Source organism: Ictidomys tridecemlineatus, chromosome 7 (genome assembly GCF_052094955.1).
Source record: "Ictidomys tridecemlineatus isolate mIctTri1 chromosome 7, mIctTri1.hap1, whole genome shotgun sequence".
In the NCBI taxonomy this organism is placed as follows: Eukaryota; Metazoa; Chordata; class Mammalia; order Rodentia; family Sciuridae; genus Ictidomys; species Ictidomys tridecemlineatus.
The window spans coordinates 19,187,713-19,209,099 of NC_135483.1; the positions used below are offsets into that span (position 1 = coordinate 19,187,713).

The 21,387-nt window shown below is 36.8% G+C and overlaps 1 protein-coding gene across 6 annotated transcripts in view; it reads right to left on the minus strand.

Annotated features, from left to right (window-relative positions):
* Col14a1 (collagen type XIV alpha 1 chain) overlaps positions 1-21,387 on the minus strand; it is a 201,287-nt gene that overhangs the window by 150,085 nt on the left and 29,815 nt on the right. For all 6 annotated transcript variants that reach the window (XM_078016744.1, XM_013357064.4, XM_013357058.4 and 3 more), the window contains exons 3-5: positions 20,445-20,561; positions 17,388-17,531; positions 12,812-12,898 (exon numbers count right to left, since the gene is read on the minus strand). In XM_078016744.1, the coding sequence (XP_077872870.1) occupies positions 12,812-12,898; positions 17,388-17,531; positions 20,445-20,561 (348 nt within the window). The remainder of the gene's footprint in view (positions 1-12,811; positions 12,899-17,387; positions 17,532-20,444; positions 20,562-21,387) is intronic.

Genomic DNA, 21,387 nt, shown 5'->3' on the forward strand with positions numbered 1-21,387 from the left:
AGACTGCAAATCTCACAGCTGTCTGATATCAGATAGAATCAAAAGGAACAACTGCACAAGTAGAAAAAGAACAGTTCTCAGTTCTGCACCTTCTAAAGCTGCAAGGTGAGGAAGCCTGGGAGGACTAACAGTTTCCTGCCATTCCATATCTGAAGGCTACATTCATCATTATATTAAATGGTGTGCCCTTCACATCAATCTGTTGATTTAATAGATAGTACTATGAGACAGGTACTATTATTATCAGTCCTGAAAAGTAAGTCATATAAGAATTCTGTGATTTGCCCAAGGTGTCAGGTAGCTAAGTGGCAAAGTGTGGATTTGAACCCAGGTAACATGTCCCATATATCATGAAGGCACTCTACAGCATATACACTTAGAAAGTGGGGAGGAGGAGGGAAACAGTTGTGGTTGTGTACAACTACAACACAGAGACTTGGGAGGCTGAGACAGGAGGATCGCAGTTTGAGCCCAGCCTCAGCAACATAGTGAGACCCTATCTCAAAATAAACAGAAGAGGCTAGGGATGTAGTTCAGTAGTAAGGTGCCCCTGGGTTTAATATTTGGAAGGAAGGAAGGGAGGGAGGGAGGGAGGAAAGAAGGAAGGAAGAAAGGGAGGGAGGGAGGGAGGGAGGGAGGGAGAGGGGAGCCTCTAATATAAAGCAGTATCTCTATAGATAGGCTTGCCCTGCTGTGTCTGCAGCTAATATGTGCTGTCTACAAGCATCTCCAACTGTCTGTCCAGAACTGTTTTCTCTTTTAAAGGTATGCACTTGGTGCAAAAGTAGCCTGTAAAAAGTGGCTCTTACTGATAATTTCATACTAATTTAATTGTGTTATTAACATAATGAGAAATTCTAAATCTGTGTCTGTTAATTTGAGATTATACAACTAATTTTCCAGATGAAATTTATATATATATGTATATATTTTTTTTAACTGTGTAGTACCAAGAGCACTGTTCTAGGGAACAAGGAACGTAAGGAATGTGACAAATTTCCTCTTACAGGCAGTTTAAATTCCCAGTAATATAAAATAACTATATTAAGACAACATACATTCAGATTTTTTAAGGGGCCTATAAAAATAAACAAAATCTTATTATCTTATAAAGAGTAACTACATGTGAGGGTAGGACTGCTATTTTAATGAAAATGGCATAAAATTACCAAATTAAAAGTCTTCCCTTTAAGCCACATTAGTTCTTTTGTCTTAATGGCATTTAGATTAAAGATCTAGTTTGGGTTTATGTAGAAATGTTTGCAGTGTATTTATGGAGAAAAATATTCACCCCTAGAAGTTAATAAAAATAAAAAAAAATAAAAAGGACTACAGGAGTTACAGGACTTTTTCTGCCAGGTAAACTCTTACTCATCCTTCAAAACCCAGGTTACCCTTCACTACCTCCATGAATCTTTTCCCACTGCCCCCAGATGGGACTCTAAATACCCTCATTTCCTTCCTTGAATTTTTATATAGTTACTGTACTTGTTACAATGGAATATTGCATTTTGCAAATATTTCTATCTCCCTGACTAGACCTCGAACACTTTGAGAAGTAAAGAATTTTATGCATTACCTTTTTAGACCCTTTGGGCTGCTCAACTCTTGTCACATCATTGAATGTGAACTAAATTGAATTGTGTTCTTTAAAAAAATTATGTTTTCGTGTATTTCATAACTTAAGCATTAGAGAAATGAACCATGATAATTCAGTTAAATTGTGGTCTCTCCTCCTGCCCTGCCATGCAACTGCACTGGGAAAGTAGGCTACAGTTATTTAGAGATCAGGGAGGTTTTATCAGAGTTGCTTATCTTCCTTGATGTTTTCCCAATGCTAGTGGCTAAGCTGAATGAAAAGCAAAAGTGTACTATTTTTACTCACACTGTCTTAATATACAGTCAGGAAACCTCATAATTATTTCACCACAACTAGTCTAGGATTCATTTAGTGGCTTTGAATTATTTTTTCTATGCCACTAGCAAAATATCTAGCAAGGCTATTCATTAATCAAGACATTTGAAGAAAAAAAAACTGTGGTTGCAGAAAAATTTTTCACTTAAGCCTCCTGTGAGGTTGACTTCAAGTTTCCTAACCAAAAGCAAAAGAAAATCCCTAAGAATTTGGTGCAGTAGAACTCTTGGAAGCTCACTGTTACCAAGCCATGATGGGCTACAGACTTCTCACTGAAAAGACATTTAAAAAAAAAAAAAAAGAGTTAAGATCATTTTCTATTTGTCAAGAGCTCAAATTGTTCTAAGAATTTTCTGATACATTGGCATATTCTGTTTCTCACAACATTCCCACAAAGAACCACTATTGTCCTCATTTTTTGGAAAATGAAACTGAGATTCAGAGAGGATCAGTGATGGACTCATTGGTTACTAGCCGAGCTAGGACAGGACACCAGGTCTTCTAAATGTTTGGTCCAATCTGCCTTTTCCAATGCATCATGCTTTCTTTACCACAGTTGTCCTCACAAAGGCAGCATGAATGGTCACTGTCATATGAAATAGCATTGGACTAGTGGATGTGGAGCCAGGGGCTCATTTCAGCTATACTTGGAGTTCATCTTCAACAAGGTGAGCTTGGTGCTCATCTAACCCAGTCTTGGTGGAGATGTACCTTTCCAAGCATCTGTGATCCATGACTTATGCTAATGTGAAACAATTCTCCCCCCAATATTCTCTTCCTTTACCTGCTTCTATTTTTCTTCCTAGAAATATACATGATGATTAAGCATGATGATTAAGTTCTTGTGTTGACTTGACTGGGCCACGGATGCCTATGCATTTGACCAAACGTTATTCTGGATGTGTCAATAAAGGTGTTTCTGGGTGAGCAGCAAAGCAGATTGCCTGCTCTGCTATGGGAGCAACTCACAAACTCAGCTCAACAGGGCAAAAAGGATGGGTGAGAGGGCCAGAGCTGCTCCTACCTTGATCCTGGTGGGGGGAGATCAGTCTTCTCTTGCCTGCAGACCTAGGTGTCAAGCCTGCTGGCTTTTGAATGGGAACTCGAAGTAACCTCTGTGTGCTGAAATGACACCTCAGCTCTCCCCTGGGCCTCCAGGTTGTGGCTGTGACTCCTCAGCTTCATAATAACGCAATCCAATTCCATATCATAAACCTCTTTCTACCTACCTGTCTTTTCCATTTATGCTCAATATCAATCCTAGAAGGCATGTGTTCTCTCCCTTCATTCAGGAGGAAAGGCTAAGCAACCAGGGAGATTAAAACGTGCCCATTGTCACACACTGAGAAGTAGAAACACCAAATCCAAATCCAGGACTGACTTGCAAAGCCTGAGCTGTTTAGCTGTTGTGCTGTTCAGGTTCTATCAACAAAGAGAAGCATTAGAAAGGAGAGAAGGAAGAAAGGAGAGAAGGAGGATGAAAAGGTAGAAAAGAAAGAGGAAAAGAAAGCTTCCCATGCCTCAGAATTAAAGACAGCATGAAATCAAAGCCATGGTTTTATGTTTGACCTGGAGTGAGTTCTACCATGACAGCCTCCAGGAGTGTGAAGCTGAATGGCTGCATTACAGCAGGAAGACTGTTCCGGCTGTCAATCAGAGCCCCTCTTCATAGTAACTGGCAATTACTAAACACCGCATTCATCACATTTCTTCTCTGCTCTAAACCGTAAGGATATGGGGAAGACATGACAGCTGTCTTCAAATATTGAAAGGGCTGTCATACGGAAGAGGGATTAGGAACATTCTGTATGCCCACAAGGCATGTACGAGGAGACGGATCTCCACTCAATTATAGACAGGATGTCTGCTTGGGGAAACGGTGAGATTGCTGCTCACGAAAGCAGGTGTAGGACCACCCCTGATGGAATGCTCAGATTCAAGACCTCTCAACTGACTCGGCTACAGGAACTTCCAGCACTGGTGTTTATGATTACTTCCTCCCTGCCCCACCTACCGAATTACACCTGAACTATCTGTTGTGCTTTTCAAGGCTCTCCTGAATTCAACTCCACTTGACTCATCCATGTTTATTTTTCCCTTTGTTCCAATATATTTACCTTTGTTTTCCGGAAAAGCATTCCCATCTCTGAGACTTCCAATTCAATTTCTATCCCCCTCATCTCTTACGTATCCTCTCTGAAATCTACCTGTCTAATTTGTCTGACCACCTCTATTTTAAAATGACATTTGCTCCACTTTAGAAGCCAGCACATGACATTTCCATTTATTTTCAGTTCTGCATATAGTACTATATGATTTGACTATATTTCTACTTTTTTTTTTGTTTAGGTGATTTTAGGTGATTTTCTGCAAAATGCAACAATTCAGTCATCCCTGTTACTCCAAATCATTAACAAATAGATTATAAAATTTCACAATTTTTGAAGCCAAAACATCTGCTCAATTTGATGCAGTCAACCCTGAAGGTTTACAGACGAGATGTTCAATAAAAAATCCTTCAACAAAAAGGAAGTTAACAATTGACAAGCTCCAGAATTCCTGAGAGATGGACTACACCAAAATTTATTTCAGATAGAGATCCAACGAGGTTGCATATATAGTCATATACTGCAAAACAGCATGTCCATCAACAATGGACCACAGGTGATGGTGCTCCCATGGAATTATAGTGAAGCTGCAAAGTTCCTAAGACATCATAGCCATTATATTGCCACAGCACAGCTCATTGCTCATGTGTCTATGGCAATGCTGGTGTGAACAAGCCTAGTGCACCACCAGTCATATAAAGGCATAACATGTACAATCACGTGTACATACAACACTTGAAAATGGCTGGATCATTCACCAAGCCACCTAGTCTGTGTAAGTACACTCCATGACGGTTGCACAATGACCAAATTACCCAATGACACATTTCCCCAAACGTGTCCTGTAGTTAAACAAGACGTAACTCTTCATGGACTGCTTTGTGCTTAAACTAGTTGGAATGTGTTTCAGCTGAAGTCAAAAGATTCCTGACTAATATATCACCTAGAATTGTTCAGTGAAGGCAGATCATAAACAAAAGGGAAACTAGGTCTAAAAGAAGAAAAGTTTAGTTCTCACACAGATCCTGAGAACTTAAAGGATTTCAATTAGCTCTGTGAGGAACCATGTGTAAACAAGTTGAATTCCAAGTTTTATATCAATTGCCTTCTTACATTTAGGTGACAACACATGAAATGCTATGGACTAGGAGTATTCTCACTGGAAGGGTTTCCTGTCCTCTTTTATCTCTGCTATCATGGTTTTATGTAAGTCACTGACATTACTTTTTATAACCAGTAGTTTTACTGGGTGTGGTGGCACACGCCTGTGCTCCCAGGGATTCGGAAAGCTGAGGCAGGAAGATTGCAATAAAAAACAAAAAAGGGCTTCGTATGTAGCTCAGTGGTTAAGTGCCCCTGGGTTCAATCCCTGATGCTGAAAATAAATAAAGGAATAAAATAAAAAGAGTGGTTTTATTCATCATCTCAAGGTACTGAAGAACAGATCATTGCAGATAACTAAATCTCCATCAATTAAAAAAGGGTTCAACAAGTCCTTTTCTTCCTACTTGATTCTCTTTCCTCTTTCAAAATCTTCTCTTTGTCCTTGGTGTCCTACAGTCTCAATAACACGGTAGTGAGTAAGACCATCTTTTAACATACACTCTTTTCTTGGTCCCTTGTAAAATGTATCGAGATCCTTTGTTATAGTCTTTTATTCTTTCTTCTGTTTTGAATACTTCTACTACTTATTAATATTGTTCTTTATTATACAATCTTTAGGTAATAGTTCCATAACTGAAACTTATTGAATCCAGAGACCACCCAGTATGTGTTCTCTGACTCTTACTCAGCTCATGATTGATTTCTGTGATTTGAAATACTGGTTATGAATTCTTCACTCATTTTATATCTGCAGCAATCTAGAAGTTGAGCTGAGTTCGTGTGCCTGAAATCCAGTTTTATGTTTGCTCCCGCCAGGCATCCCGTGGCTTTTAGCAGCCCTGAGCACTTTTTATATTCATTTCTTGAATGGGAGGATCCCGAGTTGGTGAAGAGTATAACTGAATGTTGAAACTGTGTGTGGCCGAGGCCTGTGGTGACGCACTCTTAGGGGCCTTTTCCCTAATGCAGGGCCAGACACAAAGGCAGAGTTTCCTCGCAATGATGTTCTAGTCCACCCTAGTTGAGCTGGAAGGCTGTAGGGAGTGTCTAGACAATGGTAATTACATTAACAGAGAGAATAGGAGAGGACAAGAAGAGGAAGAGGAAGAGAAAGAATGAGGAAGAGGAGGAGGAGAAGGAAAAATTCCTTCCAGAGGATACTCAAGGAGCCAGGCATCATTCTAATCCTTTTAATGCATGAATCCAGCCCACAGCTTAACCCCAATGTCCCATTTATGACCAGAACCAGCCCCTTGCCCCTTGCTTCTAGGAGTGGAGTCAGGATCCAACTGGCATTAACCTGTGAAACCCACCTACCCCCTGTGCTTTAGCTAATCTTCTGACCCTTGCCTAACTGAAATTTAAATCTCCATCTGTTCAAGCTGAGCTCACAGCCTTGGATTTGGCAGATCCAAGGCCTAGAATACCTAGCAGGAAAGGACACAAAATTTTAAATCCATCTGTGAACTATGAGTCAAGGACCATTATGGGAGATCAATGATCCCAGTAAGTGGAAAATACACCTTGAGGATAATCATGTGTCCACAGCTTAAAGCCAGGGATTCCTAGCAGAAGCAAACACAAAATTGGATTCCAGGCACATAAGCTCAGCTCAAATTCTAAAGATTGTCACACTCGACCATAATGACTGTGTCTACTTCAGAACTGGCTCTTCAGCAAGAGGAAGCACTGGGTACATATGTTAAGCTGCCACTGGGCCACCTAGGCTCTGTCAGGGCAGAATTTGGTGACCCTGCTCACCATTTACTCCCCAGCCACTCTCTCAGTGCTCAGGACTAGGCGGAAATTATCAAACCTCAGCTATGCAGTCATTGTTAAATCAACATGAAAGATTAGCTATAATGGCATCAACTCATATAAAATATGCACTCTAAACAGCATATGCTTATCTGGCATTTACTATATTCCAAGTACTTTACATATATTAATTCACTCGATCCTCACAACCAACTCCTGGGAGTTCTCTAGTTTCAGGTAAAATAAAATAAAATAAAATGTGAGCATATAAGTAGAATCCTTCAAAGGTATATAAATGAGAGTACATCCTATACAATTCTTACTAGAAGTAGCAAAATAGACACACTGTCCTTGGAATAGCAATTAATCACTCAGTATAGTGAAGGGTTCTATTCCAAAACATTCAAAAGTTTTAAACATTCTAAGGAAAAGAATCAGCAACCTTGTTCTAAAAAGGACAAGACAGAAAACATTTTAGTCTTTTGAGGCCATATGATCTCTGTCGGAACTTCTCAACTCTGATATTGTGGGAAAGCAGCCATAGACAATATGTAAAGGAATGAGCAGAGCTGTGTTCCAAAAAATCTTTCTGAAAAAAAAAAAATAATAAAGGACTGGACATGGCCCATGAGGCCATAGTTTGCTGACTTCTGGAAAGAATAACAAACTCATCTCATACTTTTCCCCTAAAAAGTGAGAGCTGTAGGACCCACCCTTCTCTGAACTGTAGAGAACTTGAGACAGAAAGAGAATGAGAATCAGTGATCACAAATGAAAAAGTGATTAAGAGAAAGAAAGAAAGAAACCCCATGTTGCTTCTATCTGTCTCATAATCTTTTTTAATCAGGTTCTGCGTTCTTATGTAAAACTCCAAAAATAACTAGAAAAAGCTGTTTGGACACAATGAAGAAATAGCCATCATGCAAATGTGCCAATATTATGCTCAAAGGCAAATTCCACTTTTGCTTGCGAGCTAGTTTTAGATTATTGAAGAAACATGTACAGCAGATTAAAAACAAGTAACTAACTGCATCGCAACTTCTGCGAAGGATCTCAGCTCTTTGCATTTAAACTAAAAATTCTAAAATATGTGAACTGTGTCTGATTATATCTGAGCCACTGTCAAAGTAGTCTCTTGTACCAGAAAATTATAGATTGTAAGGCAAACAATGAGCAGCACAGTTAGAAGAGAATCATGAGGCTAACACAATTTGGAGGGATATTTATGCTAAATCCTGCTTGAAAGACCTGCATGGGGAGGGTCTCCTGGTCTCCATGGCTTCCATTAGTGCTCCCCACTCAACTCCTTGGAAGCTCTAAGCTGGCCTGGATTGTCACTGTCTATACTTCACTTTTTAAGACAATCCCCCCACACAACCAGGCCCCTCAACATCCTCACTGTCCCCCACCCCACCTCATGGGAGTCATCACCATTCCACTGAGTGCAAAAAATGCTGATAGAAACTTCAGCTGAGAATTTACACACACAATCCTACATGAAAACCATTAACAAATCTTTATATACAAAAAGAAGTACAGAAAAGATAAGCCCAAATCTAACGAGTTGGGGAGAGGTGGTAGTACAGCACTTGCTTAGCACACTCAAGATCCTGGGTTCAATCCCCAGCACTGCCAACAAGTAAATAAAAAATAAAAGAGAGGAAGAAATGGGTTTGCCTACTTAGAAAGGGCCCATGAAGCTAGGAAGAAGGAAGAGGGGAAGCAATACTTCTTTCTATTTCCCTTTTAAAATTTTTTACTTTTGGAATCACATTAATGTTTTATATATCTACAAATTAGCCTGACCATGTTAAATATAAAGAACAAAAACAGTGACTAGGGAAGAAGAGAACTTATCCAAGCTCTGTTTCAATATAGATTCATAAACTCCAGTCTAAAGGCAGAGATGGAGCTCTAGTTATAGGTTTGTCAGTTTGGCAGTGTACATGGATCAACCATTCTGAAACTAGCTCTACGGATGAGTGTGTAAGGAGATGCATTTAGGATACTGGGAGCCATGTTTCTCCGTCTCTTGAAATTGGTGTTATAAATATGGAAGGAGAGTGGGCTAGAATGAACCATGTGATACAGGTGTAAGATACATGTACAATACAACAGACCTAAAGATAGATAAGAGAAGCACTGTAAATGTTCCACTGTTGGGAAACTATAAAGATATTGATGAATCTTGGGCTAATCTTAGGTTTCATATGCATGTTAACTTTTTGATTACAATCATACAAGAAAATATGAAAATCACAAATACCTTTCAGGTCAATAGAGGGATAAAAAGAATTTAAAGAAAAAAGAAACTTGAATGAGTTTAAGTAAACCATAAAGGAGAAAAAAAAAGGATAGGAAAATGTGAGATAGTAGCACAAAATAAATGTAAGCCCAAAAACTATCAGTAACTTCTACCAAGTGAACTGAAGTCTTCAAGTAAAACACAGAGATTGTCAGACAGAATATTTAAATGCCACTAAATCTTCTTTATAAAACTACTCACCTTAAACCTGAGAACACAAATAGAGTGAAAGTTCAAGAACAGAAAATGGATGTATTTTTTTGAGTACTAAACAAAATAAAGGTGTTACATGTACATTAGTATTAGACCAAATAGTCTTTGAGGCAAACATTGAATTTCTAAGAACAAAGAAATCATTACAAAACAAGAAAAAGAAAAATCCACTAGGAAAACATAACTCTTATTGCATATTCATTTATCATTATAATTATTGAAAGCAAGATTGCAAGAGTTATAGATGTAAATGGATAAATATTAGTGATAGAGACTAAAACACATTTTTCTCAAGGACATGTGGAATGGTTTTAAAAATTGACTACATCTAAATAATAAAATGTTTTTAACAACTGACAACATCTAAGTAATAAAATGTCTCAACAAATTTCAAAGAATTTCCCTATACACCATATTCCCTGACCACAGTGCAATGAAGTTAGACATTAATAACAAATAAATATGTTTAATATCTCCATGTTTAGAAATTAATAACATATTTCAAGTAATTTGTGAATCAAAGAATATCGTAATAATTAGATAACAGTAATTCTGTATATCAAAATCTATATGATACAGCTCAAGCAGAACTTATACATTTATAGCCTTAAAGTACATATAATAGAAAAGAAGAAAGACCAAAAATTAATGAGATAAGTATCCAGTTCATGATGTTAGGAAAGGAAAATATATTAAAGAATAAAGCAAGCCAGGCATGGTGGCACATGCCTGTAATCCCAGCTATGCAGAAGGCTGAGACAGGAACCTCACAAGTTCAAGGTCAGCCTCAGTAATTTATCAAGACAATCAGCAACTTATTGAGACCTTGACTCCAAAAAAAAAAAAAAGAAGAAGAAGAACTGAGAATGTACCTCAATGGTAAAGCAACCCTGGGTTCAATCCCTAGCACCAAAAAAAAAAAAAAAGAAAGAAAGAAAGAAAGAAAGAAAGAGAGAGAGAGAGAGAAAAGAGAGATGCAAAAGTTGTAAGCCAATGGCAGTCCAGGAGAAGATATTTGCAGATAAATAGCAATATAACAGAAAAGGGTTTTATATACAAAATACTTAGAAATCTTCCAAATACTCATTTTTTAAGTGATCGTAATAAATTTTTTCTGGTAAAAAATATTACAGACCAAATAAAGTACATTCCATTTCATTACAGATAATTAGCAATGCATAATATTTAAAAGAACCAATAAGAAAACAATTCCAGATATTGACAAGGGACAAAAAATAATAATACTAGATATAGAACTTCAGGTATTAGATAGAAAATATTTTAAAAGGTACCTCATCACAAATACTTTTGCCACCAAATATTCATTTTGAAAAGACAACACAAATATGAATACAAATAATAATAAATGCTGGCAAGGATGTGGGAGGAAAGGTACACTCAAACACTGCTGTTAGGACTGCAAATTAATACAACCACTCTGGAAAGCAGTATGGAGATTCCTCAAAAAAACTAGGAATGTTATCCCACTCCTTGTTATATATCCAAAAGATCTAAAATCAGCATACATAGTGATACGGTCACATCAATGTTTATAGCAGCACAATTCACAATTAGACAAATTATGGAACCAACCTAAGTGCCCTTCAAAAGATTAATGTGGTGGTATATGTACACAAAAGAGCATTACACAGCCTTAAAGAAGAATGAAATCATGGCATTTGCTGGTAAATGGATAGAACTGGAGGGCATCATGTTAAGTGAAATAAGCCAGACCCAGAAAGTGAAAGGTTGAATATTTTCTCTTATATTCAAAAGCTATCTCCAAAATAAGGGGAAAGAGGGGTGTGTGTGTGTGTGTGTGTGTGTGTGTGTGTGTGTGTGTGTGTGTTAGTGAAAGGAATCCCATGAAAACAGGAGGGAGTCAGTGGAGCGGAGGAAGGGGATTGAAGAGGAAAGAAGATAGAGAGGCATGGTAGAATTAAATTGACCAAACTCTCCTATGTACATACATGAATAGACCACAGTGAATTTCACCTTTATGTATGTCTATAATGCACTGTTTTTTAAAAAAAAAAACAAACTATAAATAAGTAGAAGAAATACCAGTAGAGTAGAGGAAAGGGAATAGGGAGAGGGAGGAGGAGAGGGAAAGTGAAATACTAGGAACTGAAAGGGAGCAAATCATATTCTATGCATGTATAATTATGTCAAAATGAACCCAATACTATGTATAATAAAATGCACTAATAAAAAATTAATAAAAACAATTACATAAGCCATGCAAAGTGGTGCATGCCTGTAATCCCAGCAAGTAAGGAGGCTGAGGCAGGAGGATGGCAAGTTCAAAGCCAGCCTCAGCTTACCAGCAAAGCCCAGGCGCTAAGCAATTCAGTGAGATTCTGTCTCTAAATAAAATACAAAATAGGGCTAGGGATGTGACTCAGTGGACAAGTCCCCCTGAGTTCAATCCCTTGTTACCCCTGCCCCCAAATAATGATAACACAAAACAAAAATGAACAGGAAAAAAAAATATTAATGATTACTAAGATAAAAAAATAATGCTCAATTTCATTAGTAATCAGAGAAATGAAAATTAAAGTAATTAAGTATTATTGAGAAAAATTCAAAATATTGTGTATTTCAAATGTTAGAAATATATAGAAATAAGCACTGTCATACGGTGTTGGTAAAAATACAAATTATAGAAAAAATTAAGACAATTTAGCACACTCTAAATTTGGCAGTACAAAATTTGCAAATCCTTTAGCCCTGCAGTGCCACAGTTAGAAATACGCTCATTGCAGTATGTTTATGATAGAATTAGAAAACATTTAAATGCCCAATCATAGGGGAATGAGCAGTACATTTCATAGTCTATCCCACAAAGATTATCTGGCCATTTTTTAAAAATGAGGTAGACTAATAATAACACCTAACATATTCCAGGGTGGGCAACATTCTGACTATTTTATGCATATCGTCATGATTTATCCCAAACAATTCTCTGAGGTGTCCTGTTCCTATTTTGCAGATGAGGAACTAGAGACACAACCATTTGGGTAACGAGCGTAAGATCACTCAAGCTCTCCCATTTGCCTCCTGAATGCAACAGTAGGCTTGTAATGGGAGAGCCTGAGAAACTTACCACTGCCCCTCCTGACTCCTCTACAGATGGATGGGGAAACAGCAAGGCACAGAACAGAGACCAGAATGGGAAGGCTGCACATGTATGAATGTGAAGAGAGGTGACCAGGGGGTCATGCGCCCAAGTGTTGACTGTCATTAGGTTGGGGAAGGAAGAGGGTGGAAAGGCCCCAAAGGTGATTTTTATAGTGGATTATATACTCTTCTGCTGCCACCAACAACCACGCATGCATGTACAGCCTGCGTCATTGAAACAACCAACTCCCAAAGTGAGCCAATCAAAAAAAAAAAAGAAAGTCTGACCTGGTACAGTGGGTTTCGTCCCATTTCCTTTATCCACAACCTTGGCTCTGGGCTTTGTTGGATCCTTTCTTTTTTCCAAATCTTTAACTGGAAGAAAAGTAGAAATACAGCTATACGTTAAGGTCCAAAAGAAAAAAAATATTCAATAAGTTTTTACTAAAACCCCTGAAAACCCTTAGAATATTAATAGAAATCAGTTCCATGGCACAAGCACATCCCCAAATATTAGAACTGCTGAGTTTTTTCAACCTTTTCAGGAGAAGGTGCAGAAAGCACTTAAGGAATTTGCGTTGAGTACTGACTAGGGGCAGAGGTATCAAATAAATTTCTTCCTTCATACCTGCTGCAAAATTAGCATATTACTCCCATCTGGTACACAAGGGTATAAAAAGCCAGGAAGCCAAAACACATCTTATAAAAACAATGGGTGCTGGCCTAGGATACATGCCATATCTTCATGTCCCTGGACTTGGCCTATGAGCTTGACCCCCTTTCTAGAAAGATATTAGCCATGAATAGTTTCCTTTGAAATGACTCCATCTGCAACAGGAGAACCTCATAACAGTTTTCTTTCAAACTTAAAAAAAAATATTTCTCTATTAACAAAGGGTAGTGTTTCTTTGTCACATTAATATGAAACAGACACCAAAAATGATCTTTGGCCCTTTGATACACTACCAACTTAACACCATTAGCTTAACTTTCTATTTGTATTCTCTGCTTAAAATCCACAACAGTTTTCCTGCTGTTGCTTGGAAGCTTAAACAGTTGGAGTCATTCAAGACCACCACCAAATGGCAAGTTCTGCACAAACAAAATGCCCTGTGACTATGCAGGAGCAAGCCAACAGCAACACACTTCATTTACTTGTACATTCACCTCACAGAATCAGCACATTTAGGACTGTGTAGGCTACACGGGGAAAGCAACGGCTCTCTCCCACCCTTCCTTGCTGTCTTCTCCAGGATGTGGTTCCAAGGCTCCTGTCCTTCTCATAGCCTCTTTGTTTCACTGGCTTCTATCCCTCTGCCGAAAGAGTCTGAGACCTGTCATCCACCAAGAAATTCTCACTCCAACTCTATTGTTTCTGTCTGTGAAAACCTTCCTTGGCTTTCTGGTACCCAGAAATTAAATTACAAGATTTTAAAAGAAAAAAAAGTAGTAAGATACTTTGATCATGCTAGTCCTGCTGACCTAATGTTTTACATTCACTTTAGAGCTCATTCTCTAGCTTCTTTATAAGCATGGGCCCTTTGGAGCACCATTTTTATTATGGTTTAGATATAAGTTGTCCCCCAAAAGCTCACGTACAAGACAATGCAAGAAAGCTTAGAGGTAAAATGATCGGATTATGAGAGTATTTACCTAAACAATGTGTTAATTCACTCATAGGATTAAAAGGCAGTAACTGTGGGCAGGTAAGATATGGCTGAAGGAGGGGGGTACCTGGGGGTGTGCCCTTGAGGTTTATATTTTGTCCTTGTTGAGCAGATGTCCCCTGCTGCTTTTCTCCACCCACATACTTCCACCATGACGTTCTGCCTCACCTAAAGTCCCAAGGAAGGGAATGGGCCATCTGTGGATTGAGACTTCTGAAACTTTGAACCCTCAAATAAACTTTTCTTCCTTTGAGATTGTTCTTGTCAGATCCTTTGGTCATAGCAGTGAAAAAACTGATTAAAATGGCTTTTTAAAAAAATCTTTTTCTCAGCTTTTACAAAGGCATTATCCTGGCTAACCCCTCCTTTATATTCTCATTCTTTGGATCTTTTTCTATTTCATTCCAGGAAAAAAAAAAAAAAAAAAAAGATCATCTGCAAAAGCTGCCTTGCATCTCTGTAAACTCCGCCTGTAATTTTGTTATCACACAATTTAAGTTCTCATCTTCCCCATGGATAATTTCCAAATCTACATCTTCAACTCCACCCACACATGGACTTTGGCCCCAAATTACTTATATTTTCTCAAAAAAAATATATGTTGGCAAATTTAATATAAGAAAAATTGTACTGAGTACAACTGGAGGTAGAAATATATCTGGCAAAGAATAATAATTCCAAAGATGGAGTTTGGAGAAATTTCACTGGAAAGGTGACATTTAAGTCACATGGGCAGAATTTTGCAGGCAGAGATCAGCAAAAGATCATTCCAAAAAGGAAAAATGGTCACTGAAAAGAAAGTTTGCCATGACATACCATAACCCCAATTATGGATAAAAAAGAAAAATAAATCACTTTGAAAATTGGGTCAATGGGTCACCTAGAAGGTACAACAGATATATCACACCTAGTTGCATAAGGACATAACTAGAAAACTGTCGTGAGCAAAATGGTTTACAACAGTAACTACTATGTCTTACTATGTGCTGAAGTTAATCCATACAACATTACATACATGCTGACATCCCCATTTGCAGATGAGGAAACCAAGACTGGAAGTGATTGTCATGTGTGGCAGATTTGGATGCCTAATATCCTGCGTTTGGACATACCCTTCTGTCTTTAAAATCCAAAGGTTGTATAGGTTTCCTATATATCCAAAAGAAGATGGCTCATAAAGAATCCAAATCCCTGCACTAGCTGCAAACCTATACCCACAAAGCTTTGTCTTGACCACAATTTTCCTGGATCTAACTTTGAAATTTTTCAAGTCACAGAAACCAGGCTTTAACTCCATCTTACAGGGAAGAAGAATATTACTGACATGCAACATTAAAAAGGAAGGCTCGCCAAAAAAAAGTTAACTGAATTTCTTTCTTAGAAACTGTTATTTAAGTCAAACTAATCCCTCTTTCTTGCCAGTAACAATAACATAGCTAAGAAAAAGTCTGCATATAATTTTTCTTGCTAACCAGTTAGACCTTTGCTACAATTATTCCTCAGAGCTAATCAAGCTGTAAACAAATGAATTTCTTTTTAAGTACTTTGAATAAGTAGCTACTGAGAAAGTTTTTTTAAGGGCCTTTGTTTCTTCTACTGCTCTGTTGGTGGGATATTTGAAATATACAGTTGCAAAACCTTCGGACTCCAGCTAAACAAACCATTTCACCTTTTACTGCTTCTCACCGACTTTAAATTATTTCATTCACTTATGTAGAGATATAAGATGCTAAAAACTGAATAAAAGAAGAGGCTGATTTATACTAAAAATAATATTAAAAAAACTTTTCCAGAGCTTGTGGACAATGAGAGTCTCAAAAGAATATAATATTTATAACATCTGTACATCCCACTGATAGGTGAATACACCAAATGTCTTTGTTCACATGTTTCAAGAGGTAGTAGGTTAACAAAGTTTTGTTTGATTTCATTCTAGTTTTTTTTTAAAGTCACCAAATGTTCACACAGAACATTACTCAGGGAAGGAAGAAAACAGGAAACATGGTGTAGGAAATCCAGACAGAGCATTGATATACAGAGCTTCAGATTCTGTGGCCTCCTGAATGCGTGGATTAATATTACAGCAGAATTGGAAAAGCTGCTGTTTAATATAAGGAAACTCTATTTTAAATAATGTCTATTATTTGCATCAAAACAATAAGGAGAGTGTGGCCCTATATAGGAAGAAGACTGACCATGATGAGTGGCTAATTGCTAAAGCTGGATGATGAAAACTTAGGGGTTTATTGTACCATTTGGTTGATTTGGGGTTATTATGTTTTAAATTGCTCTTTGGCAATGAAGTAACAGAAAGTTAACCAGGATAGATTTCTTCAGTTCTTACTCACAATACAAGAATTTTGTCCTTCACATTTGAAAGATCACCTCTGGGAAGAGGGCCTCTCTGGTAACTAGAATACCCAGCCCATAGAGAAAAGGATTTAACATGTGTCTAGTACGGAGAATATGGCCTGCTACGTGGTAGACATGTAGTACATACTTTTAATTAAAAAGGGAGTGAATAAATGAATGAATGCATCCTGATAGTTATAGAACCAGGGCCTGTGTGGACTAATTTTAAACTCTATATTAGGAAAAGCTTTCTAATAGAACTATGCAGACCTGAATTGGGCAACTTCAGGGCTTTCTCCCCTGGTACAATATCCCCTGCACACTCTACATTTGCTGAATGATTCTACAGAGGAGATGCAGGCATCATCATATAGTTTTTAAGTATTTATTGAGCACCTATTAGGCCATGCATTCGATACGCAGTTAGAATATAATGAAAAATAGAAGGAATCGAACCTCTGACTTCTCAAACCTTATAAGCTTGTTTGTCAGGGACACAGAGAAATAAAAAGGCCATTGGGATACGATGTCATTTGAACCAGAGGGGAAGCTAGTACAACCAGAGAAGGTACATAGGAGAGATGTCTAAGTAAAACTCAGGAAACAATGTCAGGGAGAGCATTTGGAAAGTAAAACTTGAAGAATTGGAGGAATCCACCACAATAAGGAAATGGAAGGGTAGAGATAGGAGGAATGCATAGAAGGTTGGAGTGAAGTTCTTTTAAGATCTCTGCAAATCTAGAAAAAAATCTACATTTGTAAGCATTTAGAATATATACCACAGATTCAAATCCAATGTTGGAACAGAGCCCCACAGTGGTTCTTTAAGACCTATAAATACATACTTCTGAATTGGCCTTGAGCTGGCTTGCTTTCTTTGTCTTTATGGTATGCAATAAGTTGAACTGTGTAATTCTGCTCTGGCATAAGACCTTGAATAATTGCTTTAGTTGCAGTGTTCTGGAGATTCAATTGATTGGTTTTTCCTCCTATAATAAAACAGAAAGATAAACAGTTCTACATAAGGTTAACTATGTGCATTATGAAATAATAAAACAAGATTTTAAAAGGCTAAGACACTTTTAAAATTCATTTTCACTATTTACTTTTACAGTGTACAGAATAATGTTTTGAGCATGTTGAAAGGTAAAGGCATATAAAATGCATGTAATAAATAGAATGTGGATATAGCACTTCCTTTAAATACAACTTTCTCATTTTCAGCTGTTCTTTTTTACTAGAAAACTTGGACAACTGACTAAATTAGATAAAAGCACATTAATGAAAATCTTCCATCACAACATACTATGACTTGTATTCTCTAGGCAAAGCCACGATACAAAGGCAGAAGACAGCAGGCCCTCAATATCAGATATACTCTTCAAGGAAAAGAGTTCCGCTTAAAAGTGAAAAGGGAGCTATGAGCAGGCTGAACATAATTATCCACACTGGAATTTTTCCTATGGCCTCTCTAAGTAATTCAAAGCATCCTGGAAACATGAACAATTGAATTATCTTAAATCTAGCCACCATGGGCTCAGGATGCTGAAGAAACCATGCATTGCCTGCCTACTTAAAAGTTTCTGGTACGGATTACTGCAGTGAGAAAAGGGAAATTAATTTAAAACTCTGTCCCTCTAGCAGTAACAGCAAGAAGGGTTTGAAATTTGCCAAATTAATCAAAGGTAACACAGATTATAATATATTTTAATTATATTCTAATAAAATGAATGTCATTAAGTTTGAAAGGTGTTTTTGATGTTACTTTTCATGCTGCCTGCTACTAGAACAGAAAGTTGGGTCTTTCTCTTGCCAAAGCCCCTTTCTTTAAATGCATTTGCATCCAAGATGTTAAATCTGGTTTCACAAATTTCTATCATTTAAAATTTACCCACTATAAAATTCACCGAAAGTAAATTCTCATAATGGGTGCTTTGCTAAAAACAAAAAGTTCCGTGTAAAACCCTGTGTATTAGAGTCTCTGTTGAGAGTTACATAATGTATTATTTTATTAAAGGCTTTGAGAATCCTTCCATTAAAAAGTTTAAAACTCTGTCTAAACTAGCATTTCCCAAATCTATTTGACTATTAAACCATTTGATTGCATAAGGGCTATTAGCATCCTTGCAGAATATCATGGTGAAAGACTGGCATAAACAATACTTGGACTATGTCTCAAAGTACTAAAACATCTATAAACAGTATGTGTCTAGATTTATTTATTGCAGTTTTATTTACTATGTCTAGTCAAGTAGATACCAGAGTGTCAAGCTGTTCAATTGACTTGGGGGAATGTAATAAGGACATTATGCAAAGTAAACTCAACACTCACCAGGAAATAATTTGCTTTCACCCCAGTTTTTATTTTCATTTTATCCATATTTTTATTTTTATATCACTGTGGACATTTAAGTAAGAGCTGGGCACATACATTTTTGGATGCACAGTTTCACAGGGGATTGAAGGATCAGGTTGAGGTTTGGCTCAGCAGCCATCCAAATCACTTCTAAGACTGTATGATTCCTCATTACATTCCAAAATATGACACAGGGAATTCTCCAAAGTACCACAAATTAGTAACTTGTATGCTGACATTTAGATGGAATCATAATGGTATTCAAGAATCTCTTAAACTTTAAACTTCCATGCTGTCTTATTTTTTTAAACCAACTATATATATATATATATATATATATATATATATATTTGTTAATAGACCTTTATTTTATTTATTTATTTGCGGTTCTGAGAATCAAATTACACATGCCAGGCAAGTGCACTACCGCTGAGCCACAGTCCCAGCCCCTAAACCAACTATTTTTAAAAGTCCAAAAAATTCATAATTGGGACGCACTCCAAAATGTAGTGTCTGACCCAATCTTGAGAATCAAGAGCTTCTTTCTCCAAGTGAGTCACTTCTGTAGGCCACCACAGGAAAAATTGGCATCTGCTGTCATTCAACTGAAAGTCACTCTAATGAGCCTATGCATAGTATTTCTTAATTTTTAAAAATGCCCTTTTTAGTGACCAAGCAAGAATCCAGGTGATTCAGCTGTCTGTCTTGTTTCTCAGATTTAATACAAATAGGAATTGCCTAGGGATTCTTAAAATTCAGATGCCAATTCAGGAGTTTGGAGTTGAGACCTAATCTTTAGCATTTCATAAAAAGCTCTCATGCCAATGTTACAGGTCCCCAAATCTACCTTCATGAAACCTCCACAAGGAAGTCACTAACATTGCCTGGCACATTGCATAGAAGAAACAGAGGCACTAAGATATTAAATACCTCTCCAGAATCACACTACTTAAAAATTACCAAACCAGGGTTTGAACTAAAAAGTCCAGTTGTTGATTCCTTCTTCATTTCCACGACAACCATGCAATCCCCTTCAGTTTATCATACTTATATAATAGAAGCATAAATATGACAAAGAAAAATTCAACTAAAATTTAATTAAATTTTTTACATATTACTTTATACTCATGATTGATAAATTTGTTCAACTTATATTTTTCCTGCTTTAATATTTCACTTATTTTTACAATCTCTACTTAGCCTTTACAGTAATAAGGTATAATTTCTGAATTATAACATTCTATCAAGTTAATTGATTATAATGTATTTAAATAGTCATGACACCCAGGTGTATTATACATTTGAAGCATCATTGGACTTGAACAGAGATTCTTCCATGCTCTGGAAATTTGACCTGAAGAGAATTAATTACAGAGAGATCAAGATCACTTTTTGTACTTTGGAGAACATAATTTCTTTGATTGCAAGGTGAGATTTCAAGCTCAAAAGATTCAATAAAACAAAGAGCTTTCAAATGATCCCTAAAGCATCACTTCTAACTACCTATACAAAAGAAGATGCTAATGCTCTTATTGGTTGTTTTTACCTGAAGCTGGAGTCACAAGAAGTTTGTATCCACCAAATTTCCCTCTTGGAGCCTTCCATGAAATCTGTATACTGTCCTGAGATAAGACATTATACCTTAACCGTGTGGGTGGAGCCACTGTAAAGGAAGAATAAAATGGTTTAAACATGGAAATGTCCACACTTCATTTTTTAAACTGAAAAATCAAAGTAACATTCAAAATACACATGCTTCATCAGCCTCAAACTATGCTCTCTCTAAAACCCCATTAATGTTCAGTTTGTAAAATAATGCAAATGGGGGGGGCATTTGTTTTTTACTTAACAGACACCTATTTGTCAAATATGACTCCTTATCACAAAGAACTAAGTGTTAGAATTTCATTCTCTACTGTAGTTTAAAAACTGAAGCCAATTTTGTAAAATCCCTCTATTATATTGTAAAGATGAATTTCCTACTTGGAACTTGTGAGCATTTATAATCTTCTCCACTGGGACCACTGTACGCATGACTTTTGGTTTCTCACTGTGGTGATCCAATATTTTTAATGATATAATATTTGAGAAGGATATTAGAACATATTATGGTAATAAGATAGTCACTTAAAACACCTGAGAAAGAAATTACACAGGCTTACAAAGGATCAAATAAAAGATAATTGTTTTGTAAACTTGGATCAACTCTTCAAGATTAACTGACTTAAACCTGTCAGATACATAGTACATGGGTCATGATTCCACCCAGAATATTTAATAATCATTTTTCGACAGATCATCAAAATGTGTAGCTGCTTTTTGAGTAAGTCATTCAAATTTTAAAACACGTTTTCAGCACCCTCCATAAATGTTCCAGAATTTCAAAAGAAGGACTTTAGTTAAGAAGGTTTTTATTACGTAATACCTAAAAATATCTAGTTTTTTTTTTATTTAAAAAAAAAGAAAGAAAGAAAAGTTAATAAATAACA